This window comes from Euleptes europaea, chromosome 4, assembly GCF_029931775.1.
Source record: "Euleptes europaea isolate rEulEur1 chromosome 4, rEulEur1.hap1, whole genome shotgun sequence".
In the NCBI taxonomy this organism is placed as follows: domain Eukaryota; kingdom Metazoa; phylum Chordata; class Lepidosauria; order Squamata; family Sphaerodactylidae; genus Euleptes; species Euleptes europaea.
Genome location: NC_079315.1, coordinates 86,806,452 through 86,825,144, shown reverse-complemented (window position 1 = coordinate 86,825,144; position 18,693 = coordinate 86,806,452). Strand labels below are relative to the sequence as shown.

Sequence of the window (18,693 nt, the reverse complement as noted above, 5' to 3'; positions counted from 1 at the left end):
CTCTATGCCACAGCCAGGCTTGAAGTGAGACTGAAAAGGAATAAGGGCAGACGAGTCACCCAGGAAACCCTGGAGCTGCTCTGCTGCCACGTGCCCTGTTAGTACCCCCAAGAAAGACAAACTGAAAATAGACCTATAGTTAGCTACAAGCTTTTTATCCAACCACCTCTACCAGAAAACTTGGGAAAGACTGTGGTTTTTAAGAGGCAGCACAGAAATATTCTAAATAAATGAGTAAGTGAAATAACAAGGGAAGCTTTAGCGCTTCCCACACCGGTATCTGTGATTTCCCCATTGCTGGTTCAGTTACTGAAGAAGTGCAGGCGCAGCAGGGCCTCCACGTGGCAGGTCCCCTGCAGCTTCCCTGCTCCAGTCCCCTAGCAGTGGCCACCCCCCTCCCCTGGGCTACCAGGGCTTTTGCGCACTTAACAAAATGGCACTAGAACATCATTATATCAGTATAATGTTATATCCATATGTGTATCGGGTTCTCGGAATTCCCAGCTTCTGTTAGCTAGACCTGGAACTGGGAGGGGCAGCTTTAGGGACTGTTTGGAGTGCTTGTTTCCCCCCTCCCACTTACGCTCTGCTTTTATACCATAACTGTGCATAACAGTAAAGTGAGTTACTTGTGCCATTCACGAAAACAGCAAAATCAGGCCATCCATAAACAACGTAAGAGTTTCTAATTAAGAGATTCCCCATGTATGTATAAAAGTATGTATCTGAAAATTAATAAAAACGGAGGACTGACAATGTTTATTGCCCTTGGGGTGTTGAGGGCAATTGAGAATCTGTTATAGCAAAAAGAAAGAAAATAGAGGAAGACAAGTTTGCTCAAATCCTTAACGATGTGTGTTTCCTGGAAGGGGCGACTTGGGTCAGGGTAGGGAACTTCCCAATCATTCATGCCCTTCTTCCCCAGAGATTCCTTGTGAGTCAACAGCTTGCCTTTAACTAAAGCATATATTACAAAGACTTCACAAAACTTCAGTGCTCTTTCTCTCTCATTCAAAAGAGAGAGAGCGGGGAAAAAGCCTGATAGCACTACCCCTGGGATTTCCAGTTATCTGGAAATAGACTGGTCTATTATGGCTTGCATATGGAGAAAATAGTAATCTCCCAACTTTTAAAATATTTATCAGCTGGTGAACAACTCATAATCAGCTTGGCTAAGGTTGCAGTTGTCAGCACACCTGCCTGGAGTCAGTTCTGGTGAAATTTATAGTATTTTCTGCATACATTTATTGTTGGGGGGGGGAATGAATGGACAGATAAACCTGGCCTCCAAATTTCATTTTTATATAAGGGTGTTTATAGATACATTCTGCCCTCACTTCTGTTTGTGGAACTCCACAGAAGTCAGCCGGCTGGCCATCAGTTTGATGTGATTATTATAGCTGGCAACTAGGAGATATTTGAACAGGAAGGAAACACTATTGACATATGGTGTATTCACAGGCATCAGTTCATTACATTTTATATCCTCTACAGGTCGAAAGGTTAATTAAAGAACGAGGCTGGGAGTTTATGTGGAATGAACGCATCGGATACATTCTGACCTGTCCTTCCAATCTGGGAACTGGATTACGTGCAGGAGTTCATGTCAAGCTTCCCAAGCTCAGCAAGGCGAGTAAGAAAATAACAGGTTGTCAGATTATAAAAAGAGAAATAAACATTTGCCTTTCACAATGGCAAGAAGCACAACCCAGAAAAAGTTAGCATTGCTTGAGGGTTTCTTCACCTAAAAAAAAAAAAAAGCATGAACACAATAATCAAATGTTTACAAACACATACAGCAACAGCAACACTTGTCACAGGGCTGGGACTGAGTGTACGCTTGTTGGCAACCCCTGGTCTGCAGCTGTATACAGTGTGAAACAGTCCTCAGTCCTTTATAAACCAATTAAAGACCTTTAATTATCTTCCTTTATTTCCTTTAGAATGTAGGCATTCCTGACTCTCTCTGGATTGTATATATTATGTATATCTGTGAAGGATCATCTCTTCTTGTCTCACCAAATATTAGGACCTTAACGGCTGCCATGTGGGCTCACTCAATGATAGCCCACGTCTCTGCAACCAACCTTGTGCAGTGGCTCATGACAGCCAGGATCATAGTGCTTTTAACAGAGCCTTGAAGATACTGTTAAAGTCTTTATCACACTAGCTTAAAAACCCTTCTAAGCCAATAAAGGCCAAGTCTGGTCATTTTTTAATCTCAGTTTCCATTTTTAATCTACCTGTTCAGTTGTTTAATTGAATTGATTATTTTATTGTAATTCATTCTTTGTATGTACCTGCTTCAAGGATATCATTGCTGAAATGTGAGTCAGAAATGTTTCTAAATAATAAATAAATGAGTCAGAAACATTCTGTCTTTATAATCCATTTTCGGCATTATGGTATGTCATGCTGTAGACAGTTATTTGTTTACATCTATATACTAACAGCAAAGTTGGCCAAATCTGAGGATACTTAAATCCAGTCTCTGGAACTGTGAACAGGCAAGGCAGATCTTTCTATAAATGTAAAAAGGGCCCCAGGTTTGCAGAAAAATCTGAAATCTTAAAAAAAATACATTGGTTTTTTTTTAAAAAAAAAAACCAAAATGATAAAAGAAGCACCTGTAACTTTAAGAAACAGAAGCCCTCGGTGACAGTTGTTAGGCAACCACAGCTTTTCAGGCTGGGTTTCTGTGACTAAAAAGGCAGGGGGAGAGGGCGGGGTCTTTCCCAGGGTTGTTTAGGTCTCTGAGGGAGGACTCAAGGGGCTGGGCCTGAGCTAAAGTTGGGTTGCCAGCTCCAGTTTGGGAAATACCTGGAGATTTTGGGGTGGAGTCTGAGGGGGTCAGGGTTTGGGGAGGGAAGGGAGCTTATCAGGATATAATGCCATAGAGTCTACCCTCCAAAGCAGACATGTTCTCCAAAGGGACAGATCTTTAATGTCTGGAGATCAGTTGTAACTTCGGGAGATCACTAGCTCCCACCTGGAAGTTGGCAACCTTAGGCCTAGCAGCAACCACTAGGTGACTTGATACCACCTTACTTCCATGGCTCAACTAGGCCTGGCTGCTTGCTACTGTTCAACAGCAGCCAACTATGAAATCCAGTGTGGTATAGTGGTTAGAGCTTTGGAGTGGGTCTGGGAGACCCAGGTTCGAATTCCCATCTAGCTGTGGAAGCTCACTGGATAATGCCTGTAACTATGAAGACTGATTACTTACTTTGATATAAATCCACCGAGAAATTTATATCTCAAGGTACAGAAAAATCTGGAGAATCTGAACTACTTGAACTTTTGCAGAGGAGCCAATGTAATAGACTGATGATGACATTATTAGAATTAAAATGTAACAAGAAGCATCAGTATTTTATAAAAGGGCCCTTTTTGTTTATGGTAGGACCCTAGATTTTCAAAGATCCTGGAGAACTTGAGATTACAAAAGCGTGGCACTGGAGGTGTAGACACAGCTGCTGTAGCAGACGTATATGATATCTCCAACCTAGACCGCATGGGCCGATCAGAGGTACGTTTGATGTAGCAGTTATGCTATTGGACTAGGACTTGAGAGACACTGCTTCAAATACACACTCAGCCTTGAAGCTAATTTGGCAACCTTGGATCAGTTGCTTTCTTTCTCCAGCTAATCTACTTCACAAATGTGTTGTGGGCAAAATGTATAGGGTTGTCAATTCTGGGTTGGGAAATATCTGGAGGTTTTGGGGGTGGAGCCTGAGGAGAGTAGGGTTTTGGAATGGGATATTATGACATACAGTCCACCTTCCAAAGCAGCCATTTTATCCAGGTGAACAGATCTCTCTCGCCAGCACATCAGTAGTAATAGTGGTAGATCTCCAGCCACCACCTGGAAGTTGGTAACCCTAAAACTGGAAGAGGGAAGAGCTATATATGCCACCCTAAGTTCTGGGGAGGAAAGGTGGGATAAAAATGCAATAGCTAGACTTTTTTTCCATGTACAAACTCAGAGACATAGAGATTAATCCTAACCAGGTCTACTCAGATTCCTACCCAGTTGTATTCAATGAGGCTTAGTCCCTAGAAAGTGTTCTTTGGATTGAATTAATAAGCTTCTGATACTTTTAAATATTTGCCAAATAATAGTTACCAAAGTACCAAAGACATCTTTGCATATGTGTCTATACCAGGGGTCGGCAAACTCATTAGTCAAAAGAGCCAAATATCAACAGTACAACGATTGAGATTTCTTTTGAGAGCCAAATTTCTTAAACTTAAACTATATAGGTAGGTACACTGTTTATTAACTTAATAAACTTTAATTAAAGTTTTAAGTCTTAATTAAACTATAGGTACACTGAATAAAACTTGATATCATACTTAATAGTGATCTTATTTATTGATAAAAATTAAATTGTAAGTCCCTGCCATTTCCCCCTCCCCGTCCGGAGTCCTCATCTGGAGGCCTGGTCTACCGCCATAAAAGCCTATTGGTAGACCTGGCCTCCGGCTGAGTCCCATTGGGAGGCCAGGTCTACCCATTGGCTTTCTTGGCAGTAGTCCTAGCCTCCGGAGGCCCATAGAAGCCAATTGGTAGACCTGGCCTCTGAAGGGGGACTTTTCCCCCTCCTCGGAGTCCAGGTCTACCGCCAAGAAAGCCAGTGGGTAGACATGGCCTCCCAATGGGACTCAGCCGGAGGCCAGGTCTACCAAAGGAAGCCCGCCCCGCCCAACAGCTGATAGGCGGGGGGGCAGGAACTGTCGAGCCACCCGCCCAGCAATCGCGCGGCTAGAGGGGAGGGGAGGCTTTAGCCTCCCAACCATTGAGGGAAAGGGAAAGGGGGACCCGGCCATTCTCCACAGCGGGGGGGGGGATGGAGAGACAGCGCGCCCGCTCTCTCTCTCAGGCGCACCGGCTCCGCAGCCCGGCTGCCGGCGCGAGCAGGCGCAAGAGTAGGGGCTCCGAACCAAGTTCGGAGAGCCACACTCAATGGGCCAAAGAGCCGCATGCAGCTCGGGAGCCGCAGTTTGCAGACCCCTGGTCTATACCATTCCAGAAAGCTGGAAAGTTGAGGTACCAAGCTGTTTTTAATAGAGAAGTTCTATAAGATTATTTGGCACACTTGCATTACAGTTGTTTTTATTCTGTAAAGCAGTACAATAATAACAATCAAAAGACATCAAACTTATGATCAAGTAGATGCATGTTGTACAATAAAACACATCCAGATGTATACTGCAGCTGGCCTCCCTGCCCTGCCTTTCTCTCCTTTCCCTTTCCCATTCCTTTTTCTCCTTCCTCTTGTTCATTGTTGTTATCCCATTACTAGCAGAGGTGCCGCTTGAATTTTTTTAATGTACCATGGGAAATAATTTTAAATTTTGATTTTATGGTGTTAATATATTTATTAACTTGTATTTATTGGTTGTTAGCTGCTTTGAACCCAACCGTGGTTGGGAAATGTGGAGTAGAAATCTAATAAACAACAACAATATAGTGCTCTATTGCAAGCAAGACCAAGGGAGTTCCAATGCCCCAATGGAGCTCTGCTATTTAAGGGGGCTTCTCCCATTCACTTGGAAAGGTATGACTGCATGGAGCTCCTTCCCTAAATTGAACCAAATGCAGAAGCCTGTATGTGTAGATATTCCATGAGTGCATTGCAGTGGATGTGGAGAAAGGCAATGGCTGTAGAAGCTCATGTTTATAAGAATACCTTCAAAGAAACCATTGAGGGGCTGCATAAAATCATGGAACAGATTGAACTATAATCCCATCAGTCTCTTTGTACTGAAATTTCTTTGTATCCAAACTACCTTTTTAGTCTCATTCCTGTGTTCACATGAAAAGGGAGCAGTTATCTGAAGGAAGAAACCAACAGATCCATATATTACCCCAACCCACTTTCAATCTTTATAAGACAAGACAGAGTTACCCAAGAGGACAGAAAAGTTTTATTACCAGATATCCATTTTACAGTATGTAATAAAATAAATTTCATTTTAAGACAAATGTGTTTTTTACGCAACTAAATAATGTTCCCACTGGTACAAAATAAAGCTATTTGGTTTTGATTTGCTTCAGTTGCTGGTCAATGTAAACCCAATATAAAAATTCTTTCATCCTGCTACCTACAAAACAAGACCTCGATGTTCCCTGAACAGCTGGTCTGTAAGATATAATAAAATTAACTACTAAACCAGTGAAACATTTTATGGTGGAAAAAAATCCATCTGGAATCAGTCATTGTCACAATCCATTTTAATAAATCACTTATTCAAGCGCTTAATGGGGCTATTTCACAAAGGTTAGCAACTTCAGTAATATAGTATGTTTGCTGCCACCAAAGGGACTGAAACATATAAAGAAAATATACTACTACCTAACTTGCAGTGCAGTTTTAAGCATATATACTTAGAGGGAAACCCCACTGAATTCAATGGGACCGTAGTAAGCATGCTCAGGATTGTATCCTTAGCTAAATCTCTAGCGTTGGAGCAGATCAGCCAATGGTATCAAAACAGGCAAGCAGGGAGTAAGAGCTCAGGGAAAAGACAGCATGACGTTAGATGGTAGAAATAGGACTTGTTAGGAAAAATTCCAGAAATGTTCCAAAAGTTGCTTTCTGCGTATTACCATACGGGACCTACACATACAAAATAGTCAAGGATAATTTTCACAGCTCATGAGTGTTAATAGTCTAACATATATCTCCTAGAGTTGCCAATGTCCAGGTGGGGCCTGGAGATCTTCTGGAATTAGACTATAGATATTAGTTCCCCTGAAGAAAATGACTGCTTTGGAGGGGAGCATTGTACCACACTGAGGTTTCTCCCCTCTTCCAACCCCATCATCCCAAGACTTCACCCCCAAATTCTCCAGGAATTTCCCAAACCGGAGTTGGCAACCCTAGTGTATCCGCTGCACCCTCTGATATACCTCTGTTCATACACAAAAATCATTCTTATTATGCAATAGTTATATAATGATTCGGCTTCTCTGTAAGGGATGACTTAATGAATAAGACAAAACTATTGTTTTTAATGACAATCAAGTGAATTTAATGTTTTCAATGATAATTGACTATGGTAGCAAATACATAGAGTCTTCTTAACATCCAGGAAGAAACATGCAATACTTCAGACTCTCCTTAAATTACCTGAAAGTCAAGCTACATTTCCCAACACTCTTACATTATGGAATCCTTCTGGACTGTACCACTTCAGTGGGACTGCATTTTAAATATTCACTGTCATTACAAAGTTGCATATTATGGACAATAAGTTCCATATATCCCTTTACCATATGCACTCATTTTATACACACATCCTTTACACGAGAAAGCATTCCCAATGCAGTTTCCTCACCAGAAGACTGAAGTGGTTTATAGCCCATTCCTGAAACAACGGCGTGCAGAGTCGGCAGGGAAGAGGCGCAGCGGCGCCTCTTCCTAAGCCGATTTGCGCACTCTGTAAAACAAAAAAAGCCGATTCATGCATGCCATAAAACAAAAAAAGCAGTTACGCTGGCGGCAGGGTCACGCCACCTCCAGAAGACTTTCGCCCCCCCTTTCAGGAATGGGCTGTTAGTGTACTACATAACAGAGAATCAGTGTGATATAATGGTTAGAATGCTGGGTTGGAGAAACCCAGAAGCTTGGACCAGTGTCTTACTCTCACCTTGACCTACCAAACAGGGTTGTTGTGAGGAAAAGATGGAGGAAAGGAGAATCATGCATGTTTCCTTGAGCTCTTTGGAGGAAGAGCAGGATAAAAATTTGACTGAAAGCTTTACTGACACATGCAGATCAGTGGTAAACAGGTATCAGTGGAACTACGCAAACTTTGTTCAGCTTTGCTGCATAATCTTAATAAAACTTTCTTTGTGCTCTCTAAGGTGGAACTTGTTCAGCTAGTCATTGATGGTGTCAATTATATGGTTGACTGTGAGAAGAAGTTGGAAAAAGGTCAAGACATCAAGATACCGCCACCACTGCCACAGTTTGGAAAGAAGTGAACCCATTTCCAAATCATTTATTGAGCTACAATGTGCCTGATTTGACAGACTATTAACTATGTATATTCAATTCCCCAAACCCTCTCTTCAACTGGAAATAAAATTTGCCTAACAGAGAGATAACAAAAAGAACCTGGCAACATGCTCAATAAAAAGCTGTCTGATTCTTCATATGTTACATGTCTTTGCAACTGCTCTTTGAAATTATATGGCATAACACTGTCAGCATTATGCTGGCATAACTAAGTGGTCATCCTCTGCACAGACAGCAGCAAAGCAGAAAACACATAATACCAGAAGAAACTAGAAGTAATATACGAACAGCAAAAGTTACTCCCACCCTCCATTCCACTCTATTTGGCTGGTTCTTACCTCACAATGTAAAACACATTGTGAATGTTAGGCAACTGGTAGCAATGGAGCCAATATTTGCTATTTATCAATAAAATTGGCTCTTCTGCTTATTGTATTCATGGTACATAATGGGAGTTTACCTACATTTAGGGGACTGAGGCCAAAGTTACTACGTCTTGGTTTTCTATTTAAGACAGTACTTGGCCTGTTCAGCTGGGTGACTGACTGCAGTGAAACCTTTCAAAATACATGCATGGTTCTTCCTGCCCTGATGTAGAACTGCAGCCCATACCTTTTTAAAGATATCTTTCTTGCTGCAGTTAACCAAGGGTGTTTATCAGAAGTGATTGCAAAAGCACAAGTAACTTGTTTTTGTGTAATATCCAAGCAAGATTCAGGTTTGGGTTTATTGGGTTTTTTTCAGGAAACCCAAAATAAGCCAAATACCCATACTGGTAAATGAATATTTCGACTTTATTTCTGGGTCGTCCCCCCCCAAAAAATTATATATATATGGATTTTTTTAGGAGCTCGGGGGAGGGTTTCAAGGTAGAGTCACTAAATTTTCAGGGTAGCTGCAAGGGACTCTCCTTGCATGAACCCCTTAGTTTAGTAAAGTTTGGGACATGGGGTCCAATTTTATGGGTCCCTGAAGGGGTTGCCCCCTCCTCCATAGGAAAGCATGGTAAACTTTACCAACCTTTTGGGTTCATGCAAGGAGAGTTCCTTGCAGCTATGCTGCGAATTTGGTGACCCTGCCTCGAAAAATAACCCCTCCAGAGCTCATCAAAAAAATTTCCATGGGGAAAAGCTTGGGAAAGCCGAAAAAGCCGAATATCTATTCAGCTTTTTGGGCAATCGGCTATCCGATTTAGGCTTGATTCCCAGTTTTAATATTCAGCTTAAATTAAACCCGAAAGAAGCTGGAAAGGTCTTTTTCGGGTTTATTTTCAGTTTGGGTTTATCGATATACACAGCCCTAATTTTGAGTTTTACATTTCGGTGTGAATGTATTCCATTCTTTCTGCAAGGCTATCAATCAGTTGAGAAATCCAAGAGCATTTAGAAAAGACATTCTGGTGTTGGATAGGAAAAAAATGCTGTTAAGTGGCACATGTGAATTTGGGCTTATTCTGTTGATTATATGGAGTCATCTAACAGTCACGGATCTCAATGCAAGTGAGACTGAGAGTCTCAGTTTTGAAGTACTTCCATAAACCTACCTTTCCATGAATATGCAAATCAACTCTGTTGAGATTTCCTTTGGTCTTTACTTCAGTTAGTTTATGATTACAGCCTAAAGTCATTTGAGTTGTACTGCCGAGTAGTTAGAGTTGAGTTGAAAGTATAGACTATGAGAGACATTCAAAGGTTTGGCTCCTATTAAGCATGAGTGGAGTGGTGCTTGTGGATTAGAAGCTCTCTAGCCCACAAAGGCCACAGTGGCCTGTGGTGGGAAGGGAAAATAAGTAATAAGCTCCCCTTTTCTGTTGGTAATATTCTGCCAGCAAAAAACAAGATTCAAACTAAAATTTCTTCAAATATCCATGTTAGTGTTTTACTTATTACTTAGGCTGGTACCAGAAATGTTACACCTTGTCAACTAGCCAATATTATTATGCACAACACCATACATCAAGCAACCAAATACATAACCGCATATGATCTGTATCATCTTCCAATTTAGCTTACTGAGAGAGTTAAGACCTCTGTAGCTTCTTCGTTGGCACTTCTCAATCATATGTTGTTCTTGTCACCCATTCATGCTGCAGTCCCTTCCACCTACCTCAGTGAAGCTGGCAGAGTTTGTATCAACCAAGCACACTCTGTTTTGGGCTTCCGCTATAAATAATTAGTTGGACTGGCACAAGGGTGACAAGTCTGTAAAACTGGGATGTAAATGTCTAGATAAATAAATAACCTATAAATAATACTGGTAAATAATACAAATTTCAAAAAAGTTAATACCACAACACAACCACAATACAAAAATAACAACTGCAGAAAACAACCATGAACTTGGGCCATAAACCAATTCAGCAGCACTGATCAGAATAACGACTATACTCATTCCAAATCAAAGGATTTCCAGAATATATAGTTTTTCACAATTCACTAAAAGGGGGCAGGTAAAACTCAGTAAACCACTCTGTAATTTGGTAGCTATTGCCCAAAAGACTGTTTTATAAACTGACTAGCTCACAGACAGGGCAATCCCAGGCAGGTTGAAATACTTGAAAGTGATCTTCTGGCATGGTAGTCTAAGGCCATAAAGTCAGCACTAATACTAAAACAGTTATCACTGCACCAAATGAAATTTCTGGACATTCTTCAAAAACAGCCCCTTATAAACTGGATGTTTCCAGGGTCAGTAGTGCAATGGATAGGATAACTCTCCTTGGCCTTCATGACCGGTTCACACTTGGGAAATGATAGGGCATTGGCAGTCCATTCCTAAAGGGGGGTAGATCAGTGGTGGCTGGGAGCGACGGAGCAGCGTCATCTCCATTGAGGCTTCCCAGCTGCTGCAGAGGGGGGCGGGGAAGCCTTTTTAAAAATAAGGGAAAATGGGGATTCTTCACTGAAAAAAGCGAGGCTGCACCACAAAAAAGGTGGTGCAGCCCTGTCACTGCTCAAGGGGATGTTCCTGGGCTGAAAGGGAACACCCCGGGAATGCCTCCCCCACACCGGTGAGGCCACTCTCTTCCAGGATTTAGTTCCTGGACTGGCTGTGCTGGGGGGGGGGGCGGAGCTCCATTGCTCCCAGTTGCCAGCATGTTTGCCCCCGCACCGGCATGTTTGCCATTTTATCCTGTGATAAAGTGGCTCCTACGCCAGCGCAGGGTCATGCCGGCTCCCCTCAGGATTGCAGCCTTAGTGGCATCCAATAAGCCACTAGCTAAAGGCCAAAGCTGTAGTGTCTGGCATTATGAGACATGCCAGCCTGAAAATAATAGAGCCATTATGAAACTGCCCCACCAGATTCCACTCCATCTCTCTAGAAGGATGCCATGGATGATGGACTTGAAACCCAATGAAAGGTTGAGGTGAATCAGTACTTCCTTGTTGACTGACATGCATTGATAATCTATCAGGGAACGGAAGCAATTTCTGTGCCAGAATTTCTGTGCCAGAAACCAAGCTGAAAGGGATCCAGATAACCAAAATAGCAATTATGAATGATAAGCGAATCAACAAACTTAAACGCTATGAAAGTGTTCCTTGAATTTCAAAGACCATTAAAGGAAATGAAGATGACAAGAATAATATTAGTAGAGCCAGCGTGGTGTAGTGGTTAACAGCAGTGGACTCTAACCTGGAGAACCAGGTTTGATTCCCCACTCCTACACATGAATCCAGCTGGGTGACCTTGGGCTAGTCACAGTTCTCTTTAAGCTCCATCAGCCTCAACTACCTCACAATGTGTCTGTCATGGGGAGAGGAAAGGAAGGATATTGTAAGCCAGTTTGATTCTCCTTAAAAGGAAGAGAAAATCGGCATATAAAAGCCAACTCTTCTTCTAGATATAGACTCCTAGAAGAGAAACGGTATTGGGAGGAAGGGAGAAAGCGAAATATTTCTGAGCTTGGATCTAATACAATTTTTTTAAATGAGATTTCACTGTTATTTCAGTGTTCAGAGACAAGAAAGTTATGCTGTTACGATTGTACGGAGGTGTGAGGAAGAGGGAAGGAGTTTCTGTACTTTTTTCCCCACCTTTATGGACTCTTGCAAATTTCTCCCTGTTATCAGTAGCTGAGAGGAGGATTTAATACTCTTTCTACCCCACAGTCTGTCACCCTTTGCTTAAGTGGGGAGAGTTTCCTTTCCCCTTCCCCCAGTAGAAATAGAAAGGCTTAGAGGCTGAAGCTGAATTTAAAAGGATGAATAAAAATGATGTTTATTATTTACAGAAAGGTTTTTAGATTATATTGTCAAAGGCTTTCACGGTCAGAGTTCATTGGTTCTTGTAGGTTATTCGGGCTGTGTGACCGTGTCTTGGTATTTTCTTTCCTGACGTTTCGCCAGCAGCTGTGGCAGGCATCTTCAGAGTAACACTGAAGGACACTGAGATGGTAAAAAATAATAATCCACAATGTAATGTAATTAGAAGGCTGAGCTTTGACTAAACCTGTGGAGAGACAATGAAATTACTCAATTAATACATGTGTGATGAAGAAATTTATGCAAACAACATTATACAGAGTTATAATAGAAACATAGTTGCTATTTCTTGAAAATGAGCTGTTGACCTTTTATTAGGCTAACACTTTTACAGATAAAACTGGATTGAAATATCTGGTGTAATTCTGAGAACAAAGGAATATTTGTGCATTAATAATGAATATAGCAGTTCTACCCTAGCCAAAATGTTAAGGATGAAGCTAATAACGAAACAATTTAGAAGCTGGCAATAGCAAGAAAAGGAATGTGTAAAAAAAAAAAAATCTGCTGAAATAATACCAATTGTTTTTGCAGCCAGAAGCAAAATTCTGCTACCACCTTGAAAGGTCATCTTGACAAAGGATTGTGCTATATAATAAAGCAATATGAGAAGAATTGGTGCTTCTCTGAGAGTAGCATTTCATTGATTTGTGGATTTTCTTTTGTGAGTTTAAGTTTGCTATCCCCAGAATTATGTAAAATACAGCTTTTGAAAGATATTCCATTCCCATTTTAGCCACTGGTTAAATATTGAACATAATAAATAATAATAAATAGATTGTAACAAGTGGGGAACCTGTAAAGACTCACGGGGTTGGCAGATGAAATATAACTTCCTCTCTCCTCTCTCCTTCTTGTTCTTCCTCTTCCCACCTCCAGGCAGTGCCTGCAGACTCTCCGCTTTCCTTCATTCCTATCCGCTTCCCCCATCTTCAGATTTCCTTCCCTCTGGCATCCCCTGCCCTTTTCTCCTCTCTAACCTACCTTCCTACAAACCCTTCCTGTTTCTTCCCCCGGCAGCCTCTTAAACTCCCCACTTACTCACCCAGTGACCTTCTGCTGTTCCCTTACCTATCTTTTAAAAAAAAATCTTTTTGCCACTTCCCCTCGCTTTACCTTCCTTATATCTTTTACCAAAAATGAAGTGAATCAGAACATCCTGACCCAGATTATCTCCAGAACATCCCTGTGCTCTGTTGCTTGCAATGGAAACTATGGATGTCTGTTTGTGACAGGCACGACACATCAGAAAATAAAGCTAGGCGTTTCAAAAGACATTACCAGCTTCAGGATCATCACAGAAGTTGCAGTGTCAAAAATGAAGGGAACTGGATCAATCTGGCCCCGAGTATCTTCAGAACATCCCTCTGCTATTTGCAATGAATGTGACAATTCACTTGCTGGAAGCCAGGAAGGTGAAGGTAGCACAGACAGAGAGAGCAGAGCATATCCTTTCCCTTACAAAACTAAGGTGGCTTACTTAACAACAATAGAATTAGCAATGCTAATTCTATGACCTTAGGCAGTTCATGAGAGGGAGGGCATCTTGGCCATCTTCTGGGAATGGAGTAGGGGTCACTGGGTGTGTGTGTGGGGGAGGTAGTTGTGAATTTCCTGCATTGTGCAGGGGGTGGGACTAGATGACCCTGGTGGTCCCTTCCAACTCTATGATTCTCCAAGCTACCCTTCAAAACCCACTCTTTGTGAACTTCCTTCATCAACTTTCTGGCACCACAGAAACTCTCTCAGAGATCTTTTTTTACAAACTTCTGCCAAGATTAAAGTCTTCATGCAAACTGAAGCAAAGCCTCAGCCACAGCTGTATAGACAGCGAAGAAGGTGTGCTGTTTGAATGGTCTGTAAAGGAGTGCCTACAGCATACACTTTTCCCTACAGCTATTACTATCATTAAAACATCAACTGCTAACCAACAACTTATAATATTGGTAGTTAAACAGCAAAAGTTATATTTGTACAAAAGTGTAGACTCAAAATAAGTGTACCTTGTCTCATAAAGCTACAATAGAAGTTTTAGGCTGCACATTACATGATTTGGGAAGAAATAACTATCGGAGAAGTAATAGCTGCATTAGCTGTGCACTTCCCACAAACACTTTCTATTATTCCACTAGCAACTAAAGCTGATGAGTTAAAGAACTGCATCAAATTGTTAAATATTTGGAGTAATATCCAAAAACACTGCTTGGGGGAAAGTATGTGGGTACAACTTGCTGGTTTCTTAAAACTAATTAAAATCCAAATGCTGTATGTTTATATATTCAGGTGCTTTAATGTTAAACAAAATGTATTGAACATACTTATCATTATAGGAGAAAAACAGGGCTAAACACCACTTTTGGTGTTATCCCACAGAGCACACGGAAGTAGAGCCTTTATAAAATAAGAGCTATGAGGTTGGTGAGTGGAGTGAGCAGGGGTGGGCCCCTACCGATAATACACACAACGTTTACACAACAGTAGAAAATAATGCAAACCTTGATTCGCCTGGACTGGGAAGCCTTTTTTCTACCTCGAGAAAGGTAATGCATCAGTGACTTTCAGACTGGCTCCAGTAAATGCTAAGCAAACCTCCACTTGGCCCTCCATGTCCCCCAGTGGCTTTCATTCAATGCTCTACTGTTGATGATATGCTGCAGTTGACTGTGCAGCTATGAGACTCTGGGGTTTTCCTGTCCTCTGACTCCCCCCTTGTATAAAACTTGTAATGTCCAGTTCCTAAAGAGAACATCCCCCATTTGTTTATTAATTTGTCATCCAGAGAAATTACTGATTTGGGTCAGAGCATGTTGCTAGATGAGCATATTTAACATTTTGTCTGACCATATAAACAGAATGCACTTGCATAAAAAGTGTGCATGAACAAGAAATATGGGAAGAACATCAAAGAATAATGGGGGGGTACCAAAATAAAACTGCAGGTGATGGTGCAGAAGTATTTCTAAATAACACACAGAGGGGGGACATACAATTAAATAATACTTTTGGAATTAAAAATAAAGAGCTCCTTCTTCAAACTGGTATCATGCGCTACAAATAAAACCAAACCAACTACCAATCTCAAATGGTCTTCTTCAATCTCTTGTTTGTGCTGCAGGGTGCTCTAAAAAGCATTAGAAATACACTATTTTCATTATTTGATTCAAAGAGTTTTAAATGTTCAATTGAAACTACCATCACATAATTACTCAATCTGATTAAAGCAACTACTGGACTTCTATCTATTAGAACTCTTATCACCGAAACCGCAGACAATTCCTGGACAGCTTGCATTTTATGTCAAATTAAAGAAAAAATGCCAGTTGTGTTGTGCCTTGTGCCTAAACAGTTTTTAGACTATGGGTGTGTTGAAGTATAGCAAAAATCAATTATTTCCCTAAATTCACAAGTGTTATAGCTAAAATATAATGTCAAATTTAAAATGAAAACCTGGATCTTATAGTTTCCCAGCTTATTAAAATCCATTCTTAAATGCCCTTCATTGATTTTTCTTCTTTTTCTTGGAAATAAATGCATTCTAATTATGTCTAGATCAAGGTCAATTCTTTCTGGCAAGAATAAAGAACCAAGCAGCAACTTCGCTTGAGTACATACTTCGCTTGGTACATACCTCCATCTACTGGTAAAACTCTAAAAAATAGAAAAGAACGCAGTAAAGAGAAATAGATATTATAGATAGCCAGATCATTTCTTTGGCTCCAGTATTTTGACTCACTCATGAAATAAGTGTTTAGGATAGGTCACAATTACCATTGGTCAGCATAACATAATGACCATCGTCCTGGTGTTATTCACTAGACTTCAACTGTCCTTTTTAAGGTAAACAGGTATATTTGATAATATATTGAAAACAGGGCTTGTTTGTTTTTTTCAAAAAGGATTTCACTGTTATGAGTATCAACATATTTTCTATGATCATATCCCAAATGTGGGAAACAGGATTGTTGGATAAAAGTGCCAGACAACTGTTAGTATAAACCATCTCTGCTATCATCCATAGACTATTCCTGTCATTTATCATATCTCTGTCATACATATCTACACATGAACACATGAAGCTGCCTTATACTGAATCAGACCCTTGGTCCATCAAAGTCAGTATTGCCTACTCAGACCGGCAGCGGCTCTCCAAGGTCTCAGGTAGAGAGGTCTTTCACATCACCTTCTTGCCTAGTCCCTTTAACTGGAGATGCCAGGGATTGAACCTGGGACCTTCTGCTTACCAAGCAGATGCTCTACCACTGAGCCACAGCCCCTCCCCAGAACATAATTCCGTTGTTAACCTTAAAAAAACACATACGCACACAAAATAAAAAACTATTATTCAACAAGAATATTTCAAAAGGAATCTGTTAATGATGACAATGGGATTTTTAAAATTAATTTGTTTTCATTTTTATACTGTTATGTTTTATACTGTTGTGTGTGTTTCAATGATATTATACACTTTCATTGGTAACACTGCCATAAATAATATATGAATTAATTTTGGTACAGCTTAGATTTACTTATTTTCTCCTAATATTACTCTATACCTTAAGCAGCAACTTTGTGCCACTAGGTATTTAACTGCCCAATCCTAGAAAGAGTTAGGCACTCCTAACCTCATTAAAACCAATACAATAGCTTTTGTTATACAAGATAGAACTTTATAAATAATCATACTTTCTTTGTAGCACCTTCCCCCACATTCTTATTACTTGTGTCCATGAACCATGGGTGCATACTCCCTCTAGTGGTAAATCTGATTTAGTAACATGTTCAAATAATTCAGACCATAAACATTTGCACTAATTGCCAGAAGTTACAGCATCATATTCTTCTGTCCTATGATGGTGGAATATGGCATATTCCATCCTTATAAACTACTGCAGAATGCCCTCAGAGCTGAAAATATGCATTCAACAGGGCTTACTCCCAAGAAAATGTCTATAGGATTGCACATGTCACGGAATACAGTGACAGTCTGGGTAACATTTTTAAAAGAAAAGAAAAAACTTCACCTCACAGTCATAACATCATACTAATGTATTTATACAAGTTACTCATTCTTTCCCTGAAAAAGGGTCAAAGTGGTGTTGTAGATTGTTGAACTAGGATCTGGGAGACCGGGGTTTTAATACCCACTCTGCCATGGAAGCTTGCTGGGTGACCTTAGGCCAGTTATATACTATCAACCTAACCTACCACATAGGGTTGTTGTGAGGATAAAATGGAGGACAGGAGAACTACCTAAACCACTTTGGATCTCCATTGGGGAGAAAGACGGCATTAAAATGAAGTAAATAAATAAAATAAAAATAAATGATAAATTAGGACAGATGAACTTATCCAGATATAGGGGGTTACCGCACTTGTATTCCCAGTGATGTATTAAGAGTTTGAAAGCGTTATTAAAAATACTGTTCGCACTTTGTTTGGCCCCTTTAGCTGTGAAGACGTCTTCCAACCATTTATAAGCAGTGGTATCCAAAAACCCTTTTAAAGCGATGTTTTTTATAACATTTTCAAACTTTTAATACATCACTGGGAATACAAAGTGCGGTAACCCCCATAGATATAGATAGATATAGATAGATAAGAGGAAGCAACAAATACAGTTTTTAACACCCAGTGCTAAGCTATGTAGACAAAAGCTCCACTGGTTTCAGTGAGACTTACTTCCAGATAAGTACTGATAAATCTTATATTCTAACATTGCGAAGTTGGCCAAATCTTTGGATACTTAAATCCAGTGACTGGAACTGTGAAGGGGCAAGACAGATCTTTCTACAAACCTAAAAAGGGCACCGAGTGTGCAGAAAAATCTGAAATCTAAAACACAAACAAACATTGGAGAGTTTAAAAAGCTGAAAATGATAAAAGGTTGCTTCCTTTCCCAAACCTCATCCTCCCAAATCTCCAGGAATTTCCCAACCTGGAGCTGGCAACCCTGATCTCTGTAGTTGAGAAATCTGTTGTGATTCCAGGAGAGCCACTGCTACTGTGTGTGTGTGTGTGGGGGGGAAGAGGTGGGTGGATGGGAGAGTGATGGGGTGGGGGCAAAAGAGAGAGCAAATGACAGGTATGGAGAAGTAAGAAAAGGGGTGGCAGGAGGGAGAAAGAGTGAGAGACGGAGAGAAGAAGGGGAAGAGGAGAGGAAGCAAAGGTGGGGGGAATGGGATAGCTGCTCCCGCAAGTTTCTTGCAGGTCCCCACTTGTATACATGTATATATTGCTCTCAGTTATGACAGTGTATTGTGGGAACACTGAATTTATTATTGGGAATTAATATCTGCAAGCATGAGTGAAGCCACTCTGAGTTTAATTTAGGAGTAAGAATTTGCCTTTGCATTAAACTCTACTTAAGAGCTGTGCCATTAGTGAGAATACCACAGAAG

At 40.7% G+C, this 18,693-nt stretch overlaps 1 protein-coding gene and 1 non-coding gene across 2 annotated transcripts in view; one reads left to right on the top strand and one right to left on the bottom strand.

Annotated features, from left to right (window-relative positions):
* Positions 1-8,002, top strand: part of CKMT2 (creatine kinase, mitochondrial 2) — a 46,087-nt gene extending 38,085 nt beyond the window's left edge. Inside the window, exons 8-10 of the mRNA XM_056848649.1 lie at positions 1,495-1,629; positions 3,404-3,529; positions 7,877-8,002. Coding sequence (XP_056704627.1) covers positions 1,495-1,629; positions 3,404-3,529; positions 7,877-7,996 — 381 coding nt within the window. The 3' untranslated portion in view covers positions 7,997-8,002. The remainder of the gene's footprint in view (positions 1-1,494; positions 1,630-3,403; positions 3,530-7,876) is intronic.
* Positions 8,003-16,497: 8,495 nt separating this feature from the next.
* On the bottom strand, positions 16,498-16,569 carry TRNAT-GGU (transfer RNA threonine (anticodon GGU)). The gene has a single exon. It is a non-coding gene; the product is annotated as a tRNA-Thr (tRNA).
* Between the last annotated feature and the right edge of the window lie 2,124 nt (positions 16,570-18,693).